Here is a 24,807-nt window from a genome sequence, read left to right on the forward strand (position 1 = left end):
AGTGGAGAAAATGGTCCTGGTGAAACTCACTCGCTTTGTCATTTGCTCACAGACGCTCCAAGTAAACCCGTCCACTGGAGGGTAAACAGGCTCTACCCAGGGCACCTGCTATTAGAGAGGTGGTGACATGTTAGGGTCGGGGGTTTCCATGACAGACCCACCTGAGTTCCAAGCCCAGTTCTGCTCTCTCCTCACTGTGCGCCTTGAGTACAGTGGGTATACCACTTCTCCTCTCTGGATCTCAATTTGCTTATCTGTAAGTGGGAATACTCACCCCTACCTCATCGGATGGTAAGAATGATCAGATTAGGTAATGCACAAAATACAATAGCCAGATACTTAGTAGACAAAAACCATTATTACGGTTCTTCTTTCTTGAGGAGGCCATAGGCTGTATTTAAATTCTCTGCAGAACTGATTCTGCCTCTTGGAGACTCATAATCATCCCAAATCTTTGTCTCAGAAAGCCCCTCACCATCCAACTTCAATTCCATCCCAGATTTCTGCTTTCCCCACGGCCCAGACCGCAGGTGTTCACAGATCTGGGTGAGAATCCTGTAATAGCTCTGACACAAGTAAAACTGTTTTTATATTCAAAGTGTCAATAACACAACTCGGACGGACTTTCTAAAATGAGAATAATTTATTTTGGCTCCAAATCATCAAAATCTGCAAGTATCTTGCTTTAGGTGTGGCTTGATCCAGGCTCAAAGGAAAACCATCATATCTTGGTTTCTCTGCATCTCCACCTTACCCTGGTCTTTGGCTGCCCCGATAATAGCAAGATGTCCCCAGGAGCCCAAGCTCATTTCTCCTATATGCCCTAATCCATAAAAAACCAGAACCCCTTTCTCCCAGCCAGTCTCATTGGTTCTAATTAGATTATCTGCCTGTTCCTGAGCCCATCACTGTGTTGGGAGAGGGAGATGGCTAACTGATTGGCTTAGTCTAGTCAGGACTCATCTTTGGAGCTGAATGTGGGGTTAACCCTACTCAAACCACGCTGGCTGGAGGAGATGTGGGTTCTGTAGGGTGTTGAAGCCAGAAGAAGGGGGGCAAGGGTCAAAGGATGCTGCAGTTGCATTAACCAGTGTCTTGAAAACTTTCTCAAAGAAACAAATTTTCCATTAGAAACCTAGTGATGTAACAAGATTGAAGGCGCTTCTCCCCCCTCCCCGCCCCCACCACCTCTCTCTCTCAACTTATTCCCAGTGCTGTGTTGCCTGAAAATAACAAGGTTGGAGTCAGAGTGATGAATGGGGCAAGATTGACTCCGCACTAATTTTGCCTGGAAGCCATAGCTATTTTGGGCTCTTACTGAGCCCTGGTTTAGCTTAGCTGGTTAGAGAGCAGGGCTCACAAGGTCAAGGGTATAAAAAAGGAGCAGAAACATGGGCCTGGAGGCAGAGTCCTGGGGCCAGATCATGCTCTACCACTTTGAACCTAGAGTCTTCAAGTAGGTCACTTACCCTCCCCCAGGCCACTATCTCCCCATCTCCCCCAAGTGTCCTTTCCTCCTGACCCACCTCCTTCACCAGGCACCCCCTACACATCTCTCAGGTCACAGCCTGATTTCTCACTTCAAAACTAGATTGGATGCCCCTCCATGTAATTCTTAGCCCCAGGTTCCTGGGTTCAAGTCCCAGTTCTTCCAGTTTCTCAGTGAATGACTTGGGCCAAGTTTGTCAGCCTCACTGTGCCTCAGTTTTCTCATCTGTCAAATGGGGATAATGTAGGTAGTACCTGTCTCATGGGGTTGTTGCAGTAATTACATAGGGTGATTTTTGTAAGCATTTAACACAAGGCTACGTTCAGTAAATGCTAGCTTAAAACAATGATGACTGAAATTCAGGAAGAATATTAAGCTAGTGAAATCAAGCTTCTGCTCTCTTATCATGTAAAATACACAAAACTGGGGTTTCGTTTCATTCTCTCCTCTATCTCACTATCTAGAAATGTGCCTGGTGTATAGCAGATGCTCAATAGAATAAGTTGAACAAATGTCCCAGTTCAGCATGTTCTAGGGAATCCCCCTAGTTCTGTTGAGAGCCCAGAATTGCGTGATTAAGTTTTGAGAGCCCAGAATTGCATGATTAAGTTATCTCAGGTCTCACCAGAAATGTCAAGTTTGCAAGGCCAGCGTGAACTGGGAGTGGGAGGCTTCCTGTATAACAGTTTGAGCAGTGCTTAAGTTACTTCCCTTCTTTGAAATTCCATTTTCTACTCTCTCCAGTTCCCACCCACCCAGAGCCTTGAAATTCAGGAAGATCCTGCTAACATGCAAATACCTGCGCATAAATTCATTATCACCTTGGTGTCACTGGCTTTAAAGAATTAATTAGAAGAGCAGCCTGGGGAGGGGATCAAGACACTGGGCTGATAAACTTTGTGGAGTCAGGGGTGGAAGAATAAAGAAGTCATCAAGAGGCTACCTCGCTGGGTGAGAGGAAAGGCAGCCAGAGAGGGCATCTTTGGTTCTGCCCAGACCTTGACCTATAGCAACTCTATATAAACTTGGTTGGCAGTAGTGCTAACAATAAATAAATAAAATACCCCATACAAGGCCCCCTCTGTTTGACTGGCCCATTAAAGACCCAAGGGAGGTTATTTCACTTGGCATCTTCCCCCATGACGGGCCAAGAAGCCAAAGTTGGAGGCTGTTTTTCCTGAGCCTTCTTTTTCTTTTCAATGAGCAAATTCCATCTATATTTATCAATACAGTAAATCTCAAAAACATAATGCTATATAAAGAGACAATGAAAGAAATGAGGTTGAGTTATTTGCAGTGAGGTGGATGGACCCAGAGGCTGTCACACAGAGTGAAATAAGCCAGAAAGAGAAAGACAAACACTGCATGCCAACACATATATACGGAATCCAAAAAAAAAAAAAAAAAAAAGTGGTTCTGAAGAACCTAGGGTCAGGACAGGAACAAAGACGCAGATATCAAGAATGGACTTGACACGGGGAGGGGGAAGGGCAAGCCGGGACGAAGCGAGAGAGTGGCATGGACACATATACACCACCAAACGTAAACTAGATAGCCAGTGGGAAGCAGCTGCACAGCACAGGGAGATCAGCTCGGTGCCCTGTGACCATCTAGAGGGGTGGGATAGGGAGGATGGGAGGGAGACACAAGAGGGAGGAGGCATGGGGACACATGCACATGCATAGCTGACTCACTCTGTTACACAGCAGAAACCAACACAACAATGTAAAGCAACCACACTCCAATAAAGATGTCAAAAAAAAGAGAGAGACAATGGTTTTTTGATGCTAAGTAAATACTAAAACCCCCGAATAATACATATTTTTAATTAATTAATTAATTTTATTTATTTTTGACTGTGTTGGGTCTTTGTTGCTGCGTGCCAGCTTTCTCTAGTTGTGGCGAGCAGGGGCTGCTCTTTGTTGCGGTGCACGGGCTTCTCATTGCGGTGGCTTCTCTTGTTGCAGAGCACGGGCTCTAGGTGTGTGGGCTTCAGTAGTCGTGGCACGCAGGCTCGGTAGTTGTGGCTCTCAGGCTCAGCAGTTGCGGCTCACAGACTCTAGAGCACAGGCTCCTGAGCCTTCTTGTACTGGGAAGGAGAGAATAAATTCCACAGGACCTGTGGCGGGTGACTTCTTTTTCTCTCCCCAAAGGCATTTTCAAAGCTGTGTGGTGCAGTGTTCTTTGGCCAAAGAAAATACTCCTGGGAGTATATGTGTGTGTGTGTGTGTGTGCGCGCGTGTGTGTGTGTGTGTGTGTGTTTCAAACAAGAATTATCTTTCAGCCTTACCATTTTTTGGTTGGATTTAACCTAATTTATTGCTTAACCTGCTTAAGAAACTTGCTCAAGGTGGGCTTGGCAACTCTGTGCCCAACACTGTGCTTTGTGCTCACAATACACATGGGGAGGTAGAAGATGAGGATGAGGATAACCATGATAACATGGATGATGATGATGATGTAACTGATGATGACCATGATGGTGAGGGTGGTGATAACGATGGTGATGATGGTGATGATGATGGTGGTGGTGGTGATGGGACAGAGTCTACTGAGCATGTACTATGTGCCCAGCACTCTTCGAAGTGCTTTCATTTACTTTACTAATTCATTTAGTCCTCACAACCACCTTATGAGAAAGGGTCTATTATCATTGAATCCATCATTTGCTAGTTGTGTGGTGCTGGGCAAGGTATTTCATCTCTCAGAGCCTCAGTTTCCCCATCTGTAAAATGGGGAGAAAAATAGCATTTCTCTGTAACATAGTCAATGGTTGACATAAGTGTACAGGAGATAAAAGTGACACTTATAGTTCCTCATTTGACACTCCTGCCAACCCTGTGAAGAAAGAGGTATTAGATGATACCAATGTTACAGAACGGTGGGCAAGTTCTCCCAGTTAGGAGTGTCTGAGCTGCGGTTCAAAGCCAGGCGTAGACTCTCAGAAGTTGTTTCTGCAGGGCTGTTTCTGATCCACAGGATTCCTGGGCTTAGGCTGGGTTCCAAGGTCCACAAGAGCCCAGATTGGCTCAAGAACAATCTGGACTCAGTCAGCCCCCAGCAGGGCCCTCAGAGGGGGTGGCCTGGAGCTGCCCAGAGGGTGGGGGTCGGGCTGGAGGTCTTGGGCACATGGAATGAGTCACCTAGTACCTAGACTAGTCTGGATGCCAGAGAAACAAATTGTTCAGCTCCCCTCCCTCCCACATAAGGAGGCCATGGGGCAGCAGCACTGATGCTTCTTGACTTGGAGTCTGATGAGTCCAGATAGTTTTTCCAGCTCTGCAAATCCACAACAGGTATCCAGCTCTCCTGAGCTACACCATCCACTATGGTGGCCACTGAACTCTGAGACGTGCAGTATGTGTCAAATGCACACCAGATTTCGCAGTCTTCATATGAAGAAAAGGAATCTAAAATATCTCATTGATAATATTATTTTATATTTCTGTCATGTTGAAATGACAATATTTCAGATATATTGGGTTAAATTAAATATGTTGTTAAACTAATTTCACCTGTTTCTTTTTACATTTTTTAACGTGGCTACTAGAGCATTTTAAGTTATGCGTATGGCTCATATTGTGTTTCTCTGCTCTGAAGCTTATAGTCAACTGGGGTGACTTAACAGCTTGGTTAAGAGTTTCAGCCCTAGAGTCAAACAAACCTGAATTCAAATCTTCAGTTAGCCCCTAAACAGCTGTGTGACCTTGGGTAAGTCACTGCCCCTCTCTGCGCCTCAGTTTCCTCACCTATAAAGGAAGGGTAATAAGAATATCTGCCTCATAGGGTTGTTTTGTGGGTAAATGAGAGGTGATGTGGACAGTAGTGAATAAGATGCCTGGCACGAGGTGAGCATTTCATAACTAAGAGCTGTTATTGTTGTTCCTTTAGCTGATATCAGCTAACCCCACAGAGCTCAAACCTCTCCAGACCTAAGAACTGACTTATTATTCCTCCCTTCTGTGTTTGGAAATATTTTTGTTTCTCAAACAAACTTCATGATTTTAAATAATATTTTTTTCACTAAATTAAAAAAAACTATCAGAGACACTGATATTTACTGATGACGAATTCTGCTTGTCTTAAGAATGGACTCTAACACTGAGTCAATCCATTTCCAGCCAAAAAAAGCACAGAGTTGTACCATTTTTGAGGATTAAAGTATAATTTCTAGGGTTTTGGAAATCCTAAGAGGTCCCATGGACCCCTGTGGTACCATTGGGGACCTTTAAGAGCTATGAGAGGGAGAGGAGGAGCATGATATCTTTCAATCTCCTCATCCTTATGGACAGAGGAACAGATGAGCAGAGAGGTTAAGCAACCTGTTCAATGTCACACAGCAAGTTGGTGGCAGGTCATCTGGCTCCAGAGTCTGTGCCTGGAGCCACTTGCTATACTGCATCATCATACCCAATCATCACAAAAATACTATAATGATTTCTTTTTAAAGATGAGGGGAAAGGACCAGAGAGGTTAAGTCATTTGTCTACCAACACACAGCTGCAAGTGGCAGAAGTAAAATTCAGTACCTGATATGTTGGGTTGAAGAGTGTGCCCCCTCCCCCAAATTCATATCCATATGGAACCTCAGAATTGGACCTTATTTGGAAGTAAGTGTCATTCATTAAGATGAGGCCACAGTGGATTCAAGTGGGCCCTAATTCAGTGAGTGGTGTCCTTATAAGAAGCGAAAACAGAGACACAGACACACAGAAAGAATGAATGCACGTGAAGATGGTGACAGAGATTGGAGTGATGTATCTACCAGCCAAAGAATGCCAGATGTTGCCAGCAACCACCAGGAGCTCTGAGAGAGGCAAGGAACAGATTCTCCCTCAGAACCTCCAGAAGGAACCAATCCTGCTTCCTGCTGACACCTTGATTTGGAACTTCTGGTCTCCAGAACTATGAGAGCCTAAATTTCTATTGTTTTAAGCCCCCCAGTTTTGGTAATTTGTTATAGCAACCCTAGGAAACATCCACCAGGCGTGACATGCTGGCTGCCCCTTTACTGTGAAAGCCCCATCTTGTTCCTGGGAGCTGTCGAGATGTGCCCTCCTCCTGTCCCCAGACCCTCCCACCAGCCTGCAGCAGCTGCTGGTCCTCGAAGTGGCTCCACAGGCTCTGGGCTGTGAGAAAGGCTGGCTGTGGTGCAACTGTGCCATTCCGTCTGCTCCTTGCATTGTGAGCTCTTGCAAATTACTGTTTTCAGTTGAAAAGAGGCTCCACGGAGCTCTTCAGCTGCTCAGCAGGAGCCGTGGATGCTCTTGAATTAACATGGAGAAGCAGAACCTTCTATGGCTGATGGCCCAGGGGGTCCCCCTTTGTCCTGTCCCTCGGTCAGGCCTGGAGGGACAGTGGTGCCTCTCGGTGTCTCCCACAAAGGCAGTCTCTGTTGAGACTCTGAACGCAGAGTTGCCTGTGTTCAGCATGTCTGTTGAGAAGGGGTCAAGGGATGCTGAATTAGGCTCTGCACTTTCCAGGGGTTAGCAGGCTTCTGACTCCTATGGTAGAAGGGCCTGCATGGGCCACTTACCTAATTGGCAGCCTGTCATTGGTCAGCACACACACAGTGGACCTCTATTTGGTCCAATCGGGCAGGAGGGCATTGAGGAATAACCAGCTCTGGCTCGTGTGTGTGTGTGTGTGTGTGTGTGTGTATGTGTGTGTGTGTGTGTGTGTGGTGGGGACTGTCTGGGATTCAAACACCCTTGCTTTGCTGGGTGTTTTGATGTAAACTCACCTCTCCCTCTGGTTTCCACCTTATCTGGGTCCATTCTCCCCATAGCCTATTGAACGTATCTATCCAACTAATATTTATTGAGCTCAGGCCATTTTCTAGGCTCCAGTAAGCACTTTACAACATTATTTCGTTTAATCTTTACAAAAATCCTGTCCTGTATTATTGTCATTGTCCCCACTTTACAAATGCCAAAATGAGGCCCCCCCCCCACTTGCCTGAGTTCACAGAGCTGGTAAGTGGCCAAGTGGGATTTGGATGCTGGTAGGTCTTGCACCTAAGTCCACACTCCTTACTCTATAAATCTTAGCAGATTTTCTGCTTTTCAACCACATTCCCTCCCCCATGCATCTAACAATAGATGCATGTATCTGCATCTATTGTTAAAAAACAACCAGAGCTGGATAGTAGTTGAAGTGGAAAAGCAGATTTTATTCAGGACTATTGCAATGGGAGAAAAGAGACGTCTGGACAGAACCAGCTCAACTCTGAATACAGCGTGGGCAAATGGGCATTTATAGCTAAAAAGCAAGGTGGGGTGGGGAGATCAGTGGATGGAAAATTATGAAAAGCATACATCAGGAATAGGGAAGGATTCTGACTAAACCAACCTAACAGGATTAGTGCTGAAGGCAGACTAGGTGACCTGACATTACCTGGGATTGGTGAAGGGTGAGAAAACCTATTAGATTTAGCAGGTGATCAGATGTGGAGGATGGGAATTCTGCTAAACTGACTTAGTAGGATTCTTAATAAAATTGGACAATGCAGAGACACCTATGTGTAAAAGAATTCAGGGAAGCCTGAGTAGAGTTTGGTTAAGGAGGGAATCACTGTCACTATTTGTTCCCCATCTCATCCTTAAAAAATATTTAAGGCTGCAGCTGCCTTAAATGGAGTGTGATAATCAGAGACTGGGCCCTGGCATCGGACATCTCTAGGCTCAGATCCCAGCTCTACCACCCACTAGCTCAGTGCCTCAGTTTCCTTACCTGGAAAATGGGGATAATCATGGACCTCGATCCCGGGGCCAGGTGAGGTGATGTGGGAACAACCTGACTCATGGTGCAAACCCGCATGGTGGCCAGAGTCTGATTGCGGGACACCGTCCTCCAAACCAAGGCGGCTGGTGGCCGTCAGTATCACTCGTGCTGCCATGGTTTGCTCATCCCACAAAAGGCCTTTGAGCCTCCAACATGTGCATTCTAGGCACTACGGAAAGAGCCAGGGATGTGGAGGTGCAGGAGAGAGTGTCAGTGCTCTCTTTAGGTGGGTCTTGGAAGGCAGAGGGATGCTGAGCTGAGCTTGCTTGTGTGTATCTTCACGCGTGTGCCAGTGGTTCTCAAGCAGGGGCGATTTGGCAACGTCTGGAGATATTTTTGATCGTCACGTCTGGTGGAGGGATGCTGGTGGGCAGAAGCCGGGGATGCTTCTGAACAGCCTGCAATGTACAGGGCAGCCCCCCTCAACAACGAATCATCCAGCCCCAAATGTCAGTGGGGCTGAGGCTGGGAAATGCTGGTGCGCGCACCAGTGATTTCGGTGAGCACTTTTATCGCCTTTGCACAGAGACCCCAGGGCTCCCTTGGAGTGGGAGGAAATGCATGCCTACCTAAAGCATCCTCCTTCAGCCTGCCCTCTCCCTTCAGCTGCTTCCAGCCAGATAATCAGCCCTTCCCACGTTTAATAGAATCCAGGCTGCTGAAGCAAATGTAAAAACAAAACCCCTGCAAATGTGTTTTTTTGTAAACCTAGCAGGGGGTGGCGGCTGCCTGCAGAGAAAGTACCCTGTGGCTGGTACTTCTCAGAGCAAAAATAACCCTGAATGTGTTCCTGTTCTTGGAGCAGAGCAGACAATGAGATGACAGTCACGGCGGGAACCCAGGTGCTCATGGGAGCTGTCCCTGCCCTGGCTGAGCCATCCCTTCCCTCCAGGTGAGCATCCCAGGAGCCTGGGATGAGAAGTGAGCAGGTGTTGATTCTCTTGGAAGCATCCCTTCCCTTCGGGGCTCAGCCAGCATTGTAGGAAAAAGCACAGTGGGTTGGGATATTTTTTTTTAACGTTTCTTACTGAGTATCATTTGCCTACAGTAAAATTCACCCATTGTAGTTTATAGCTCTGTGAGTTTTTAACAAATACATTCAACCATGTAACAAACCACCAGAATCAAGATATACAACAGTTCCTTCACCCTCAAAAATTCCTCTGTGGCCCTTTGTAGTCAGTCCCTCCTCTGATCCTAGCCCCTGGCAACCACCAATGTTTTCCCTTGGCCTTTTCTAAAACATCATGTGGATGAACCATATAGCCTTTGAGTCTGGCTTCTTGCACTCAGCATAATGCCTGGGAGATTCATCAGTGCTGTCGCAAATACCTACCAATAGTTATTCCCTTTTTATGGCTGAGTGGTACTCCTTCGTATAGATGCACCAGACTGGAGTTGTGGGGAGAATCCTGGGATCCTGTGGATGAGATGAGGAAAGAGACATTTTCCCCCACAGATGATGCAGTTGTGAAGTTTTTGCACGATAACCTCTCCCCGTGGGTGGATCTGCTGGTTCAGGCCAGGCCCGTGCAGCAAACCTTGGCTTGGCAGATGGCTGGCACTCAGTGAATGTTTGTTGAATGAATGAATGAGTGAGTGAGTGAGTGAATTGTAATTAGAACTGCCAGGGTGAGAGGGAACAATAAGTAGGAACCAGAAGAAAATTTAAGGTAGTTTTTGTTTTTGTGTTTTACGAAGGAGAAACTGAAGGCACAGAGAGGGTAATCCACTTGCCCTGGGCCACACAGTCATAGAATGAGCTTGAAAGATGGGGCAGGAAGAGGAAAGGAAGGGAGAGACCAGGCTTGCATCTCCACCCGGTGCCCTGCACGGGGCTAGGAATTTCAGTCACGAGCCTACTTCCGTTTTCACAACTACCCCAAACCAGCTACCTACTTTGCAGGGCCCACTACAGAATGAAAATGCCCCTTGTCCAAAAATTATTACGAAATTCAAGACAGTGACAGAAGACAATTAAAACCAAGTGCAGAGCCCTGTGGGACCACACAGGTCACATGCCCTTGAAAATGACCCTGCAACAATTTCAATTATAGATGAGGAAACCCCAGCTCAGAGAGGCTGCACATCTCACCCAGGACACCCAGCCTGTCTGCAGGGGTATCCACATTCAAACCCACAGACCTTAGTGATCATCTAGTCCACCCCTTCACTGAACTAGCCTTGCTGGTGAGCCCCATGGATCGAGCATCCGAGCACCCTGGCTTTCCATCCAGCACTCTGGGCGGGGAAGAGGGGAGCTTCCCTCCCCGCAGGGCCCTGGCTGCTGAAGCCTCCAGCGTCAAGCCAGCTCGCCTGCCTCCCTCTTCCTCCTGGAATGAGGAAGGTCGGTAATGAGACAGACCTTCCTCTCTCCCACCCTGGCAGATTTATTCCTGGGGGTGTGTGGGTGGATGTGTGTTTGTGAGGGGATATTCTAAATTTAAAGACATCATGACAGCAGCGACCTATTAATGTTGGGGCTGGGGAGGCCTCTCTTGTAGAAGAATCAGAAATAAGTTGAGAGATAAGGTGCCTCCTCCAGTTCCAACTTCTGCCCCAGGCCCACCCCGCCTGGCTCTGTGCCTGCCAGCCCTCCGGAATGGGGTAATAACAGTCAGGCACTGACTGGCGCCAGATGCCTGTGGGCGACCTTGAGAAGTGGCGTGTTCCTGCCCATTTTACACCTCAGGAAAAGGGAGGCTCAGAGAAGGGACGTGCCCTCCCAAGGTCTTGACTTATAAGGTGACAGAGCTGAACTACTAACATATTCCAGAACCCATGTGCCTTCAGCCGTGCTGTAGCTGCCTGGGTTGATTCAAAAATGAAGTTAACCGTAATTGTGATTATGCTGAGACCCACAAGCACGCCTGACCCCGAGCTAAGCATTTTACACGCGTTACTTGAACTAACCCTCTAAACAACCCATGCAGTGGGTACTGTCATCCTCATCCCATTTTATGAGTGAGGAACCTGCAGCTTAGAAAAGGTGAGTGGCTTCTACACGTTCTCAGTGCTAGTAAGTGATGAAGCCAGTTCCAGCCCAAGTCTAACGGACATCAAAGTGCACATGCACTCTCCATCTCTTTCTCTAAACCCCAGCTGATTGTGAAAAAAGAAAATGCAGATAAGCCAAGTGAAAAAAAAAAATCTACTCCTACACCTACCCTGCGAGAGGTAACATCTTTATGTACATTGGTGAGTTTCCATCCGGCTGTTTTTCTCTACTGAAGTGGAGGTTCTTGCTCCCAGCACATGACCCTTGGCGTTCTGTAATTGCTGAGCAACTTAGAGATGACAGGAAGTATATAATTCATGGGTGCATCTTTCATCCTGGTCGCTGGAAGGCAGCGAGGCATGGCTGTCTCCCAGGGAGAGTTGCAAGCTGGACATGGGAGGAGATGGGATCTTAGGGGCTTAGAACACAATTTCAGAATCAGAGAACCTGCCAACGTTGAAACTGACCCTGGAATCCCAGCACAGAATGCTAGAAGTCGGGGCTCCTAGTATGGAAACTTCTAATAGCACCTTTTGAAAGAGCACTAGGATAAAATCTAGAATTGAGCTTTAGAGTTGGAGACTGCAACTTTGAAAAGCTGGAGTCAGATGGGTCAAGAGTGGTGTTCTGGTCCACTCTTCCTTTATTCACAAGGGCAAGATCTAGAACAATGTCTAGGGACATTTTGCATTGTCATAACTGGGGGATTGGGGAGTTGTGGGAGGACAACAGCGGCATCTAACGGATGGAGGCCAGGGATGCTGCTTTAACATCCTACAGTATACAGGATGGCCTCCCACACCCCTGCCAGCAAGGAATTATCCAATATTCAGAATAGTGGTGCTGAGGTTGAGGAACTCTGGCCTAGACTTTTGAAGACATGTGCTGGCTTATGCTTTTGACAATCCCAGGGGCTAAGAAACTATGTTTGGTCAAAGCGAGAAGCTTCAGCTTCTTGTTTTACCTTCAACACTAAACATGTTTCTTGGGCAAGTCACAGAGCGCCCTCTGTGTCTCATCTGTGAAGTGGGCTGAAGGATTCCTGCCACGTGCTGTAAATGGGGATGGACCAGTAGGGATGGGTACGTATGCATATGTGCTGTGAGGGACGTGGGGGATGCACATATTCACACACGCGTGTCTCGGTTGGCACATGCACCTGTGTGGTCGTGTGCCCCCTCAGTGGTGTCCAGATGGTGATCCAAGAGGCTGTCGTGTTGGTCAGTTTCTGGCGGTGGTTGCCCGCGTGGGATGGGACATCTTTCTGTTGGATGCCAGAACTCCTTGGGCCACGGAAGGACATGGTGAAGATACCCCAGGGGTCTGGGGACCCCTATGCCTTCTAGAAGAGGTTCACTTCCCTCATTCCCAGCTGAGGAGCCCCAAGAAGGGTGCCAGCTTACCGAGCAGACTCCCTGGAGAAAGACCCCTGGACGTGAGGGCTTCCTAATCAAACCACTCACCCTGCAGAGGTCAGTGGAGGGCACTGTTGCAGGAGGTTATGATTAACATCCTGGAGTCAGACAGGCCTGGGTTTGAGTCTCACTCTGCCGCTCCCCAGCTCTGCCTTCTGGTGAGTTGGCTGACCTTTCCTACCTCGACTGCCTCATCTGTACAGTGAGAAAACCAACCTACCGAGCAGAGTCACTGGGGACAGTCAATGACACCGTTTAATGGAAGGGCCTGGCACATAGTAGGTGTGCAATAAATAGTGGTTCATCCACTTTCCTTCCTCCCCAGGTAAGATGCCAAGGCTTAAGGTCTGGGTCTGGGTAAGTCACTGGATGCCTGTGGGGAGTCCCTCCACCTTACCCTTTAAGCCTCAGTTTCCGCATCTGTCAGTAAAGAAGCTGGCCTGGGGACTGTGAAGGGTCCTCCCTCCAGCTCTGATGGGCTCTGAGCCTACCTGTTAGTCCTCCTCTGAGTCAGCTGCAGGGGGCCGGTGACCCCTCCAAGGGCACTGGGTGCTCCATGCTGGAAGAGAACTTGAACCCGTACAAATGGGCTGTGGGCAGAGACCCCTCCCCCAACACACATATACACACACATACACACACATACACACCTACACACTGGCTTAGACAGAAAAACTAGGCTTGCTTGATTGGAGGGTAGGGACAGTGGTTCTTGCTGGTGAAACCCCTGGTGGAAAATTCCTCTCTGGGAAGAGTTGCTAATGAGAGCTATCACTATTCCTAAATTAGCGCTTAAACCTCCATGGCCAGCATGGAGCCTGCAAGCGGCAAGTCACCCGTCATGGTAGGGTGGGAGGTGACGGGGGCTGTCAGGGAGAGGCATGGGCACTGGGAAGAAACCTGGAACCAGCTCAGCCCTGGCCTGGCTGTGTGACCCTGGGCAACTCTCTCAGCCTCTCTGAGCCACTGAGGCATGGCCATAGCCCACTGGGGCAGGGAGGGTCCTTAGGGGACTCCTCCCCCACCCTCCACGTTGTGTGCCAGAAGAAACAGGTGTGGGTCACACTGCAGTTCAGAAACAGTCCTGAGCAGAATGCATGGCCCCCGCAGGATGGGGTCCTGCTCCCCAGCCCCTACTCTCTCCACTCTGATCCCGCCCCTGATTCAGGTTCCTGGGATGTTTGGGGCGCTTTCCCACCTCGCAGTCCGCATTGTGTCTTCCCGGCCTGCAAGAGTCTTGCCCCAGATCTTCCCATGGCTGTCTCTCTCTCATTTTTCAGGTCTTGGCTCAAATGCCTTCTTCTCAGTAGGTCCTTCTGTGACCACTCTACCCAAAGTAGCTCTTCCCTACTATTCTCTCTCAAATGATTTTTATGGACCTACAGGGAGAAATGCACTTTACATTAGGATCCAGTATATACGCACACAACTAAAGCAAAAGGTTCACAAAATCGTACTCCTTACTGCATGTGAGTCAGGAATGATTCACTCTGTTCATTCCCTTCCATCCCATTCCTTCCCCTCCCTCCTTCCTTCTTCTCTGTTCTCTGCCACCTCCTGTAGGTCTGCCCCTAGGTAAACATTCTGCCCAGAACCAATAGAGTCATCCATTATCTCCCCCAGACAATTAGCAGGCTATTAAGGACCTCTATGCAAATGTGCACTAATTGACCCACAAGACAGCATCTCCTGGAGGAGGAGGACTCCAGATGACTTAATGATAGGGATTTAGGGCCTTTCTTTAGAAGTCCCTGTTGGGGAGGAAAGTGATCTGGGCTCAGAGAAGGGCTGCCAGCTGCCTGACAGGGAAGACCAGTGGATCGGGTGACCCTTTCATCAAACCACTGGACAAGGGGAACTGTCATTTTATCATGACCTTTATCCCCTGCCCCACCCCTGTTCCTTCCTGCAACTCCCTTCTCCCCAGCTCAGAGTTTAAATGGCTCACTGACATCTACTCCAGTGGGTCCATGCCTTTTCAAGTATATAATTGCCTCCCCTTTTTAAAAATTGACTTTACTTTTTAGAGCACTTTTACGTTCACAGCACAATTGATCAGCAAGTACAGAAATTTCCCAGACATGCTGCTGCCCCCCACCACAGACAGCCTCCCCCGCTATCAGCGTCCCCCAGCAGAGGGGACATTTGTTACAATTGATGAACCTACCCTGACACATCATTATCACACAAAGTTGATAGTTTACATTAGGGTTCATTCTTGGTGTTGTACATTCTATAGATTTTGACAAATATATAATATGCATCTACCATTGTAGTATCATAAGAGTTTCCCGACCCTAAAGATCATCTGTGCTCCACCCATTCATCCCTCCCCTCCTAACTCCCGGCGACCACTGATCTTTTTGCTGTCTCCATAGTTTTGCCTTTTCCAGAATGTCATATATTTGGAATCACACAGCATGTAGCCTCTTCAGGTTGGCTTCTTTCACTTAGGAATATGCATTGAAGTTTCCTTCATGTATTTTCACGGCTTGAGAGCTCATTTCCTTCTAAAACTGAATAATATTCCATTGTCTGGATATACCACAGTTTATTTATCCATTCACCTACTGAAGGACATCTTGGTTGCTTGCAGGTTTTGTCAATTATGAGTAAAACTGCTATAAACAGCTATGTGCAGATTTCTGTGTGGGCATAAGTTTTCGACTCCCTTGGATAAATACCAAGGAGCATGGTTGCTGGATCGTCTGGTTAGACGATGTCTAGTTTTTGTGTAGTGTACCTTTGAGGACTAACTGTAGCTAACTCTTATTGAGTCCCCTTGGTTAAGAGTGCAGGTTCTTGAGCCAGATTGCCTGGGTTTGAACTCTGCTCCACCATTCCTAGCTGTGTGACCTTGCACAGGTGACTTAACCTCTCTGAACCTCAGTTTTCTCATCTGCAAAATGAGGCTAACCAATGAGACCTTTCGTATAGGATTGTTCTAAGGATTAAACAACCGTAATATGTAGAACAGTGCCTGTCACATAGTAGGTGCTCAATAAATATTAGCACGTGCTATGTATTTTAAACACATTAGCTCATTTAACCCTTATACATTCCCAGTGAGGCAGAGTAGATTGGTCCTGTTTTACAAGCGAGGAAACTGAGTCTCAGAGAGGCCACTTGCTGAAGATCACACAGCCACCATGTGGCTGAGGCAGGTTCAAGCCAGAAACGTCTGACACTAGATATGACCTCTTTCCATGTTTCTCACTATGGCTCAGCCTGATTCCCTGTAACAAGTGATGATGGCCATAAAGTTTGCCCATGGAGCAAGAGGCACTGAAGTCATTACCCAGGGAAACAAAATTTTAATATTTATTTATAATGGGCACCATATGTTCCCTCTGATTTTTTTATTTAATTACATCATGGCAGATGGCTGGATGTTAAAGGACTTTAAGCTAATGGCACTTTGCCTTCTCATTTATTTTCTCGAGTTTTGGGAAAGACAGATGAAAATGGACATGGATGGTGAGCTGTGAGTGCTGGGCGGTGGCAGGTGAGTCTCTGCCCTGGAAACCAAGGGAAGGGAGTGTAGGGGTTCTGGAGACTCTTCCTGGGAGTTGGGTGAGGATGCAGGAGGCAACACATCCTGTGATCAGGAGCCCGGAGCAAGGTTCCCCCTGTGTGCACACACAAATATGTGGAATCTTGGATGAAAGCAATCCCCTTTTTTTTACCGAGGAAGTAAGTCTATATGTACAGAAATGCCCATTGCAGCTTTGCACAGAGTGGCCAAAAACTGGAGAAAAGAACACAATATGTCCATCCTGGGCACGATGGGCTCATTACACTATAGCGCACCCATGAGTGGGAGGGTGTGTCCTGGAGGGGGTTCACACACCAGGTAGGGGTGCGAAATTCTTCCCCAGGGTTTGTTGGGGTAATTAATTTCTGGATTCCTAAAGACCATGAGTGAAAGCCACAAGACTGACAATTATAATGGTATTTCTCAGACTATTTCATTACCTCTTTCACCGGCCAAGTGACTGGTCCAGGAACAAGAAGGATGAGAAGGAACTTTGATTTAAAGGAGTGGGGTGTTCATTTACCTGGAGAAGAAGTGTTTGAGGGATGTCTCCAAGCTCAGGAAGCTTCCTTCCTTTGAGGCTGGGATTCAACTGAGAGATGCAGAGTGTAAGAGAAAGGACTAGCTCTCCTGGTGGTCTGCACCATGCGTGCCATTACATCATGACGTTGAGACTTAGTTCTGCACTTGAATTCATGCCCCACTTCTTGCTATCTGTATGTGTGGGCAAGTAACTTAATCTCTGTGAGCCTTAGCTTCCTCATCTGTAAGATGGGTATAATCGTGCCTACACTTCACATTCATGAGAGGTCCTATATTGCCTTCCAGGAGTCTGGTTAAGATCTACATTTGGGAGGTTTAGCATAGCACGACTTATTTACAAGGAATGAAAACTGGAAATATTTTACACATCTGATGATAAGGAAAAGATTGGATGACTCAAGATATATTCCAAGTAATGGATTGCATGAGTAAGTAGTTTATTTAGGTGAAGAGCACGCTAACCCCTTTCCTTCCCTGAGTGGGCAAGGAAGACAGGGAAGGGAAAACACCAAATGGAGTGTGGTGCTGTCAACTCAGTTACCACTCAGGGTGGCTGAGGCTGGGGAAACTCAAGGAGCCTGTGCAAACAGCCTCAGAGTTATTCTATCAGTGGGGTTAGGGAGCTGGGGCATTTGTACACCAACTCCCATCAGTCATTCCTTGAGGCTGCTTCCGAATGGCATGTGGAAGTCAACTCTATAGGTAGGGCACATACAGTATCTATTACAGATCTACCAGACTGGCAGCAGTGAAGAAGGGTAACAACATTAAGTGCTGATGGGAATTGTAGCCATAGGCATGTTCATACACTACTGGGGGGAGTTGTCACTACAGCCACTTCAGAAAACAAATCAGCATTTCTCGGGGTAGTCATAAGATGCTCTCACAGTAGGGCCCAGCAATTTCACTCCCAGGTATATACACACCCTACGTTAATTCTTGTACACATATATCAGGAGATAAGGACGAGAGTGTTTGCAGCAACCAGGGAGGGGATTCCATTCTGCCCAAGCCATGTGAGCTGAGAATTAATGATGAGGAAGCCCTGTGAAGGAAAATGGGATCCTTATACCAGGAAAAAAGGGGCATTGGGAGGCAAAACCACATATATTCTCTACAAATTATAATAAGAGGTAACAGGTGACACTTGTACCTAATAATTCAATTTAATATTTAGTCCTCACACCAACACTATGAGATAAGTACTGTTATTTCCCTCATTTTATGGATGGGGAAAGTGAGATTAATAACCATCTCAAAGGGTTCTCGTGAGGATCAAGTGGTGCAATGGAAATAAGATACTCAGCACAGTGCCTGGCACATAGTAAATGCTTAACAAATACCAGTGATTTCTGATGTTGTTATTATTTGGCCTGGGCTCTCCGTTTCTTGGAGAAAAACTGAAGAAACTGAACTGTCACAAACCTGGTTTCTCAGCAGCTATTTCTTGGCAAGTTTAGATGGTCAAGGGGTCAGTTGGTGCCTGGGCTTATGCCCTCAAGTCAAGTTCAGGGAGTTGTGGAGGGAGAGCCGGCTCCTGCCCAGCCTTCTGGGCTTCTAGCCAGACTTACCTGCTCCCCAGAATCTCCGGCCCCTCCCAGGGAGGGAGCCATGGGGCAGGTTGCACCTCCCGGTCTCCCTTCCCACAGGGCAGCTCTGCCCTGTCCATCATTCTCTTGGCAACTCAGCACCCGAGGTTCATTCTGGTGCTAAAAATAGGCTGTGTTTAGACACTCCAGGGCTCCGGCTGGAAACACAGACTACAGTAACCAAATACTGTCATGCCCGCAAAAGGGGGCCTCTCAGCCTCACCCTCGTGGCAGCTCACACTACCCTGGGGGCAGGGTAGGGGGCATCCACCACTTTCAACAGATGGGGAAACTGAGGCTCAGAGGGCGGTCTCATGTAAAACACAGAGATATGAAGCAATGACAGCCAGCTTTTAGCGAGTGTCAACTCCGCCCCTATGGGTTATCTCCTCAAGTCCTCCCTAAACGCCGGGAGGGAGATTCTATGGGCCGCCCACTCTGCAGAGAGAAATCGGCAGCTCAGAGAGGTGAAGACACCTTCCCGACTCTCACACCCATAGGTGACGGGAGAGGATGTTAATGTGATTCTGGCTTCCAGCATGTAATGAACAAACAGAAACTGAGAGGTGAAGGGGCGTTCTGGAGGCCAAGCCATGCCCCCTGCCCAGGGTTGGACAGACACAAGCTGTGGAGTACGGGGAACCATCACACCTGCCTTGCAGGTTGCCAGGAGGGAGGAGTTTGTGAGAAGATGTTTGTAAAACCTTTAAACACAGTGTTCAGCCTATGGTAGGTTTTCAGCCAATGGCAGTCAGCTTCATTCCCCAGTTCTGTCTGGACAGACAGAGGCAAAGAGAGATTGAGAGAGACTTGGAGAGAGAGAGAGGGAGAGACAGGAGAGAAAGGATGATGGATGGGCATGAGAGAGAAGGTTCCCTGGGGGAAGTGGGACTGTGGCTCAGCGGGGGCCCCTGCACCCCAGGACCACACAGAGCTGCCTCCACAGCGCCCTGAATTTACGGCTCCCTTAGGCTGTCACGCGGGGCGTTTGGCACATGGCATGGACCCATTGGTGTAGGTTTAAGCCCCAGGGAGAGGTCAGTCCTCTGAGTCTTCTCACTCATTTTCTGCACTAGTGTTTCTTGGGGACCTACTGTGTCCCAGAGGCTGGGGCTGACACTGTGAGAGCACAGGTCGGGTCCCACTTACATAGGGCTCAGATTCCAGAGTGTTCTCCGTCCAGGTGACCCTCCCACCTCCTGGCACTGGCAGGATGGTGTGGGTGACTCAAGTCAGAACCCCCCTTTCCCCGCTCGCTCTTCCCACCACTGCTGCCTCAGTCTCTTTCTGTTCCCTGCCAGCTTCTAATGAGCTCATTATCCTCTTAAAACCCATTTGGCACCCACTTAGAGGAAAGATGTGTTGAAATATAAAAGAACGAGAAGGGAACAACAAAAAAGAACTACACCCAGAAATATCCTCAGAAAGACAAAAAGCCACAGGGAACAGAACAGCTGAAATCTTTGCTGTCTTCATGCCCACAGCAAATGTGCTGCTGTAGCAGGTGACTCTGATGGCAGCTCACATGTGCTCACGAGAGGGACAGTGGCCGGAGGCTTTTCTTGAGCACCTACTATGTGCCAGGCAGTCTTCCTACAATTTTTAATGCAATCCTGCCGGCAGTATTTGCGGGGCGGGGGTGGTGTCAAGCTTCTTATTGTCCACTCCCCAGGAAAGGAGCCTCAGTCAGTGAGAAGAGGTGTCTTGCCCCAATCACATAGGTGGCGGGCGGAAGAGGGAGGGTTTGACCGCAGGTCGGTCTGCCTCCAGAGTCCATGCTCTTGCTTGCCTGTCTCTGGAAGGGCTGGTGTCCCCTGCACATTCCCTTGAGGGCTGCTGGCCTTTTTTCATCCTGTCCCAGCTGCAGAAATCTCTGCCATGTGTGTGATCTACATGAAATACCGTGGGGCACAACCCACTGCCTGGAGGTTTTCTAGCTGATAGCAGACTGGTGAAACTTCAGTTAGAGCACAGTCCAGACTGCTGAGCTTGGCATTCAAGGCTCCCCATGGTCTGACCCCACCCAGCGCTTCTCTGCATTCTCACCATGGCCTAAGCTCCTTGGCTGCCTCCACCCCTGTGCCCTGCCGGCCACGTGTGCTGTTCCTCCTCCCTAAGGTGTCCTTCTGCTGTTCCTTCACACAGAAAGCTGACTCCCCTTGCAAGACCTGCCAGCTTAAAGACCCCTCCTGGGAGAAGCCCTTCAGGGCAGCTACAGTCCCTCACTTCTCTGGGCTCCTGCATTCCAGGGCTTCTTACCCCGGGGTCCAGAAACCCCTTGACATTGTAAGCCAAAATCTAGGAGCTTATGTGCAAGGGCTCTTTTCTGGGCATATGTCTGTAGTTTTCGCCATATTCTCAAAGTGATATAAGTCCGGAATAGGCGTGTGGTTAGGAATACAAGCTGTGAAATCAGATGGGCCTCGGTTCACAATCCAGCTGCAACTTCATAGCTGTGTGGCCCTGGACAAGTTGCTTAATAATTCTGAGCCTCATTCCTCGCCTCTGTAAAGTAGATACAGATCTCCCTCACTGAATTGTTATGAGGATTAAATCAGAGTATGTAAGCATTTAGAGCAGTATCTGGCACATAATAAGTGCTGGGTAAACATTAGCTATTAATATTAATTGCTGCTCTATATCATATATACATCTACTATGGGATTTATCATTGTCTGTGTAGTATAGTGATTTAGTATAGTGATTGTTTAAATCGCTGGCCCCCTTGGTAGACTCTGAATTCTCTGAAAGCAGCAACTCTGAATTATTTATTTCTGCATTCCAAGCACACATAAGTAGGCAAGCAACACATGTTGTTAAATGAATGGAAGAATGGGTGGATGAATGGATGGGTGGAGAGTCGGATGGATGAGTGGGCTGCTACAGTTCAGATGAATGGATAGATGGATGGATGGGTGGATGGATTAATGAATAGATGAATGATGAATGGATGGAGGGGTAGGTGAATTGATGGAGAGATTAAAGAATGGATGATGGATGGGTGAATAGATTGTGACTTGACAGACGGGTAGGTGGACTGCTGGATAGATTAAAGGATGATGGATGGATGGATGGATGAACAGATAGTCTGACCCCGCGAGAGCATGGATTTGGGGCTGTTTTGTTCATTTAATTATTCCAAGTGCCTGCAACAGTAGCTGGTGCATGTAGGTGCTCAGTACTTAGTTCCTGAATGAATAGGATGGCATATGGAGGGACACTGGACTCTACCTTGAACCACAGTTAAACTCCCATGCTGCTGTCTGGATTGGTAGGGGCTGTTACCATTCAAATCACCCATTGGCTCACAGCTGAATTCTTTGCGCTGGCCAAGATTGTCATGAGGCCCCCTGCTGGTGGTCCAATGAAACAACATAGGCCAAGTGGAGTCTTCTATTTTCTAATTTAGATTCTATTTTCCTCCTGGCTGATGATTCTGAATGTTGACTCATAAAGCCGTGGTTCTCAAACCTTTGTGCTCATTACCATCACCTGAGGGCACCTTGTTACACCTGTAGGTGTCCTCTTCAACCAGAGATTCTGGTTAGAGAGGTCAGGAAACTTCATGTTTAACCAGGCTGCCAAGTGTTTCTGAATCAGATGCTCCTCAGACCACACTCTGAGGGACCCTCAAAGGATGAGCCACTGCTGGTCATTGGAAGGCAGTGGAGATGGGCTGCTGCTTCGGGGGCTGTCTCTGGATTCCCAAGTGACGCCCAGACCATCACTTGGAGAAAGAGCGTCAAAAAGGCAGGGGTTCAGAGCTGCGGTTTTATGTTTGGACCATCCTGGGTTCAAATCCCACCTCCACCACTCACCAGCTGTGTGTCCTCAGTTTCCTCATCTGTAAAATGGGAAATAGTTACTTCCCACAGGAACATGGGGAAGAATCATTAATACACATAGAAGGCTTGGCACAAAGCAGGGCATACCAGAGACACTAAATAAATACTTAGTGAATGCGTATGTTGCTAAATAATTCTGCTTTCCTTCCTTCTTTTCTTCCTTGGATAGAAGAGGGGGGCTATGGATTTGATCTCTCCCATTACAATGTGAGCCCTGTGAGGGATGGGACTGTGTCTCTCTGGTTTACAGCTTTATTTCCAGCACCTAGGACAGTGCCTGCTACACAGTAGGTGCTCGCTAAACATTTGTTGGGAAAAAAAAATGAATGAATTTGATCTGGTTCAGTACCAGCCAGGTCCAGCAGACAGTTCAGCAAGGACCTAGGAAGTACTTTTTGGCCTTGAAGTAACCCACGAATCAGTGTATATTTGACAAATATGCAAACGTGTGGGGCATAAGAACCTGTGCTTGTCCAAGATAAAGCTTGCCCTCAAACCAGGACCCAGTAGGATTCGCTTCTACCCAGCACTGCTGGGTGCTTTGAGCTGCTGGTTTCCTCCCCTCTCTGACTCTGCATCCCCCGTTGAGAATGTTCAAGAACGCTTCGAGTTCTGGCCTCTATGAGGAGATTTCTTATGCCTGTACCTGTGCTGTTTTGCAGGTGACAGCCCTGAGCCCGAATGCTTGACCGGATGAAAGCCCGCTAGCTTCTGTTTCTGCCAGGTGGACACGCTGAGCTTGGTCCCCAGCTGGGGAAGAGGCCAGACATGGCCCTCAGTGAAATAATCCAGCCCCTATAGGCCTGAGCAACTGAGAAAGGGCGAGAAGCGAACTCCAGCTGCTGGTGAAGCCTCCCAAAATCCTCCTCCGATGGCTATTTTCAAAGTTCTTTGGGAACGCTGAGACAAAGAACAAGATGTAGGAAAATGGGACCAACTCCTGCGTGGCCCGAGCCTCAGAACCCCTGTCATGGCCCAAAGAAGCTCTCCTTGGCTCCGGGAGGGCTGGTGAACTCTGTCCTCTATTCTCTTGGCTTCAGCCAGGCATTGGACTTGCCCTTCTGCTCTGATCTTGGCAGTCACCTTCACAGACGGATTAAGACTGAAGACCCCCAGGGGCTCCATCCCTAAGGGAAGCTTGAGAAGCAGAGCCCTGCCTCCATTCCCTCCCTGGATCACACCCCTCAGCCCCCAGCGGAGCCGAAACGATCCAGTCCGGAATGATCCCGCTATGGCCAAGCTCTGGTTCAAATTCCAGCGGTACTTCCGCAGGAAACCTGTACGTTTCTTTACCTTCCTGGTGCTCTACCTGACAGCTGGGAGCCTCGTCTTCCTTCACTCTGGTTTTGTGGGTCAGCCTGCTGTCTCCCAGAACCAGGCCAACCCCGCTGCGGGGGCCCCAGTGGAGGGCGCTGAGCTGCCCTTTTTGGGTGACTTAAATCTGGGCAGAGCCTTCCGGGATACAGGTGAAACCTCGAGCATCGCCCGCAGGTATGGACCCTGGTTCAAGGGCAAGGACGGGAATGAGAGAGCCAAGCTGGTGGACTACGGGGGAGCCTGGAGCCGGGCCCTCAAGGGGAGGGTCATTCGGGAGAAGGAGGAGGAGCGAGGTAAGAGGGGTGAGCATCTGGGCTTGGAAGGTGGCTGAGGAGAAGGGAAGGGGGATGATGATGATAATAACGTAATAACAGCTGCCAGTGTTCAGTGTTTAATAGGAACCGATCATCATACATGCAAGAGGTTTCACAGAGGAGAAAATTGAAGCTCAGAGACATTAAGTAGCTTGCCCAAGGTCACACAGCTTGTAAACAGCCAAGCTTAGATTTGAACCCTGAATCTGTCAGAGTCCAAAGTCTGACCCTCCCCTGCAGGCGTTTTTAGCCCTTGTTACATACACTTGAAAATCAAAACACCTAGCATCTACTGAGCACTTACTAAGGGCCAAGTACTTTTCTAAGCACTTGACATGCATTGAATTATCACCACAACTCTATGTGATAGGTGCTGTTATTCCCATTTTAAAGGTGAGGAAACTGAGGCACCGAGAGCCCAAGTTTACACAGCTAGCTAGTGACAGAGCTTCTGCTCCACTGCATTGCTTCTCAGTTCACTTTGCTGGATCTCTCAGTGATGGCACTTGGGGAACCTCATCGCCCTGGGCATATTTCGTTGCATTTTCTTAGCCTGCACAGTCCAAAAGGGCTTTTCTTGGGCTTCCCTGGTGGCGCAGTGGTTGAGAGTCCGCCTGCCCGAAGCAGGGGACACAGGTTCGTGCCCCGGTCCGGGAAGATCCCACATGCCGCGGAGCGGCTGCGCCCGTGGGCCATGGCCACTGAGCCTGCGTGTCTGGAGCCTGTGCTCTGCAACGGGAGAGGCCACAACAGTGAGAGACCCGCGTACCGCAAAAAAAAGAAAAAAAAAAGGGCTTTTCTTCGTAAGTGCATTACCTCATTTGATTTTCACTACACTCCACGGACTTAAACAAGGAATATGAACTTATGCCCATTTAACAGACGTGGAAACAGGCTTGAAGAAGTGAAGACTCTTCTCCAGGGCCGCATAACTGGTAAGTGGTAAGTTCAAATCAGACCCATCTGGCCTGGATGCTGG

General features: G+C 48.3%; 1 protein-coding gene across 5 annotated transcripts in view; it reads left to right on the plus strand.

Annotated features, from left to right (window-relative positions):
- Positions 1 to 24,807, plus strand: part of WSCD2 (WSC domain containing 2) — a 107,862-nt gene that overhangs the window by 34,639 nt on the left and 48,416 nt on the right. For all 5 annotated transcript variants that reach the window (XM_067700438.1, XM_067700439.1, XM_067700435.1 and 2 more), the window contains exon 2: positions 22,860 to 23,807. In XM_067700438.1, coding sequence (XP_067556539.1) covers positions 23,429 to 23,807 — 379 coding nt within the window. In that variant the 5' untranslated portion in view covers positions 22,860 to 23,428. The remainder of the gene's footprint in view (positions 1 to 22,859; positions 23,808 to 24,807) is intronic.

This window comes from Pseudorca crassidens, chromosome 12 (assembly GCF_039906515.1).
Source record: "Pseudorca crassidens isolate mPseCra1 chromosome 12, mPseCra1.hap1, whole genome shotgun sequence".
Classification (NCBI taxonomy): domain Eukaryota; kingdom Metazoa; phylum Chordata; class Mammalia; order Artiodactyla; family Delphinidae; genus Pseudorca; species Pseudorca crassidens.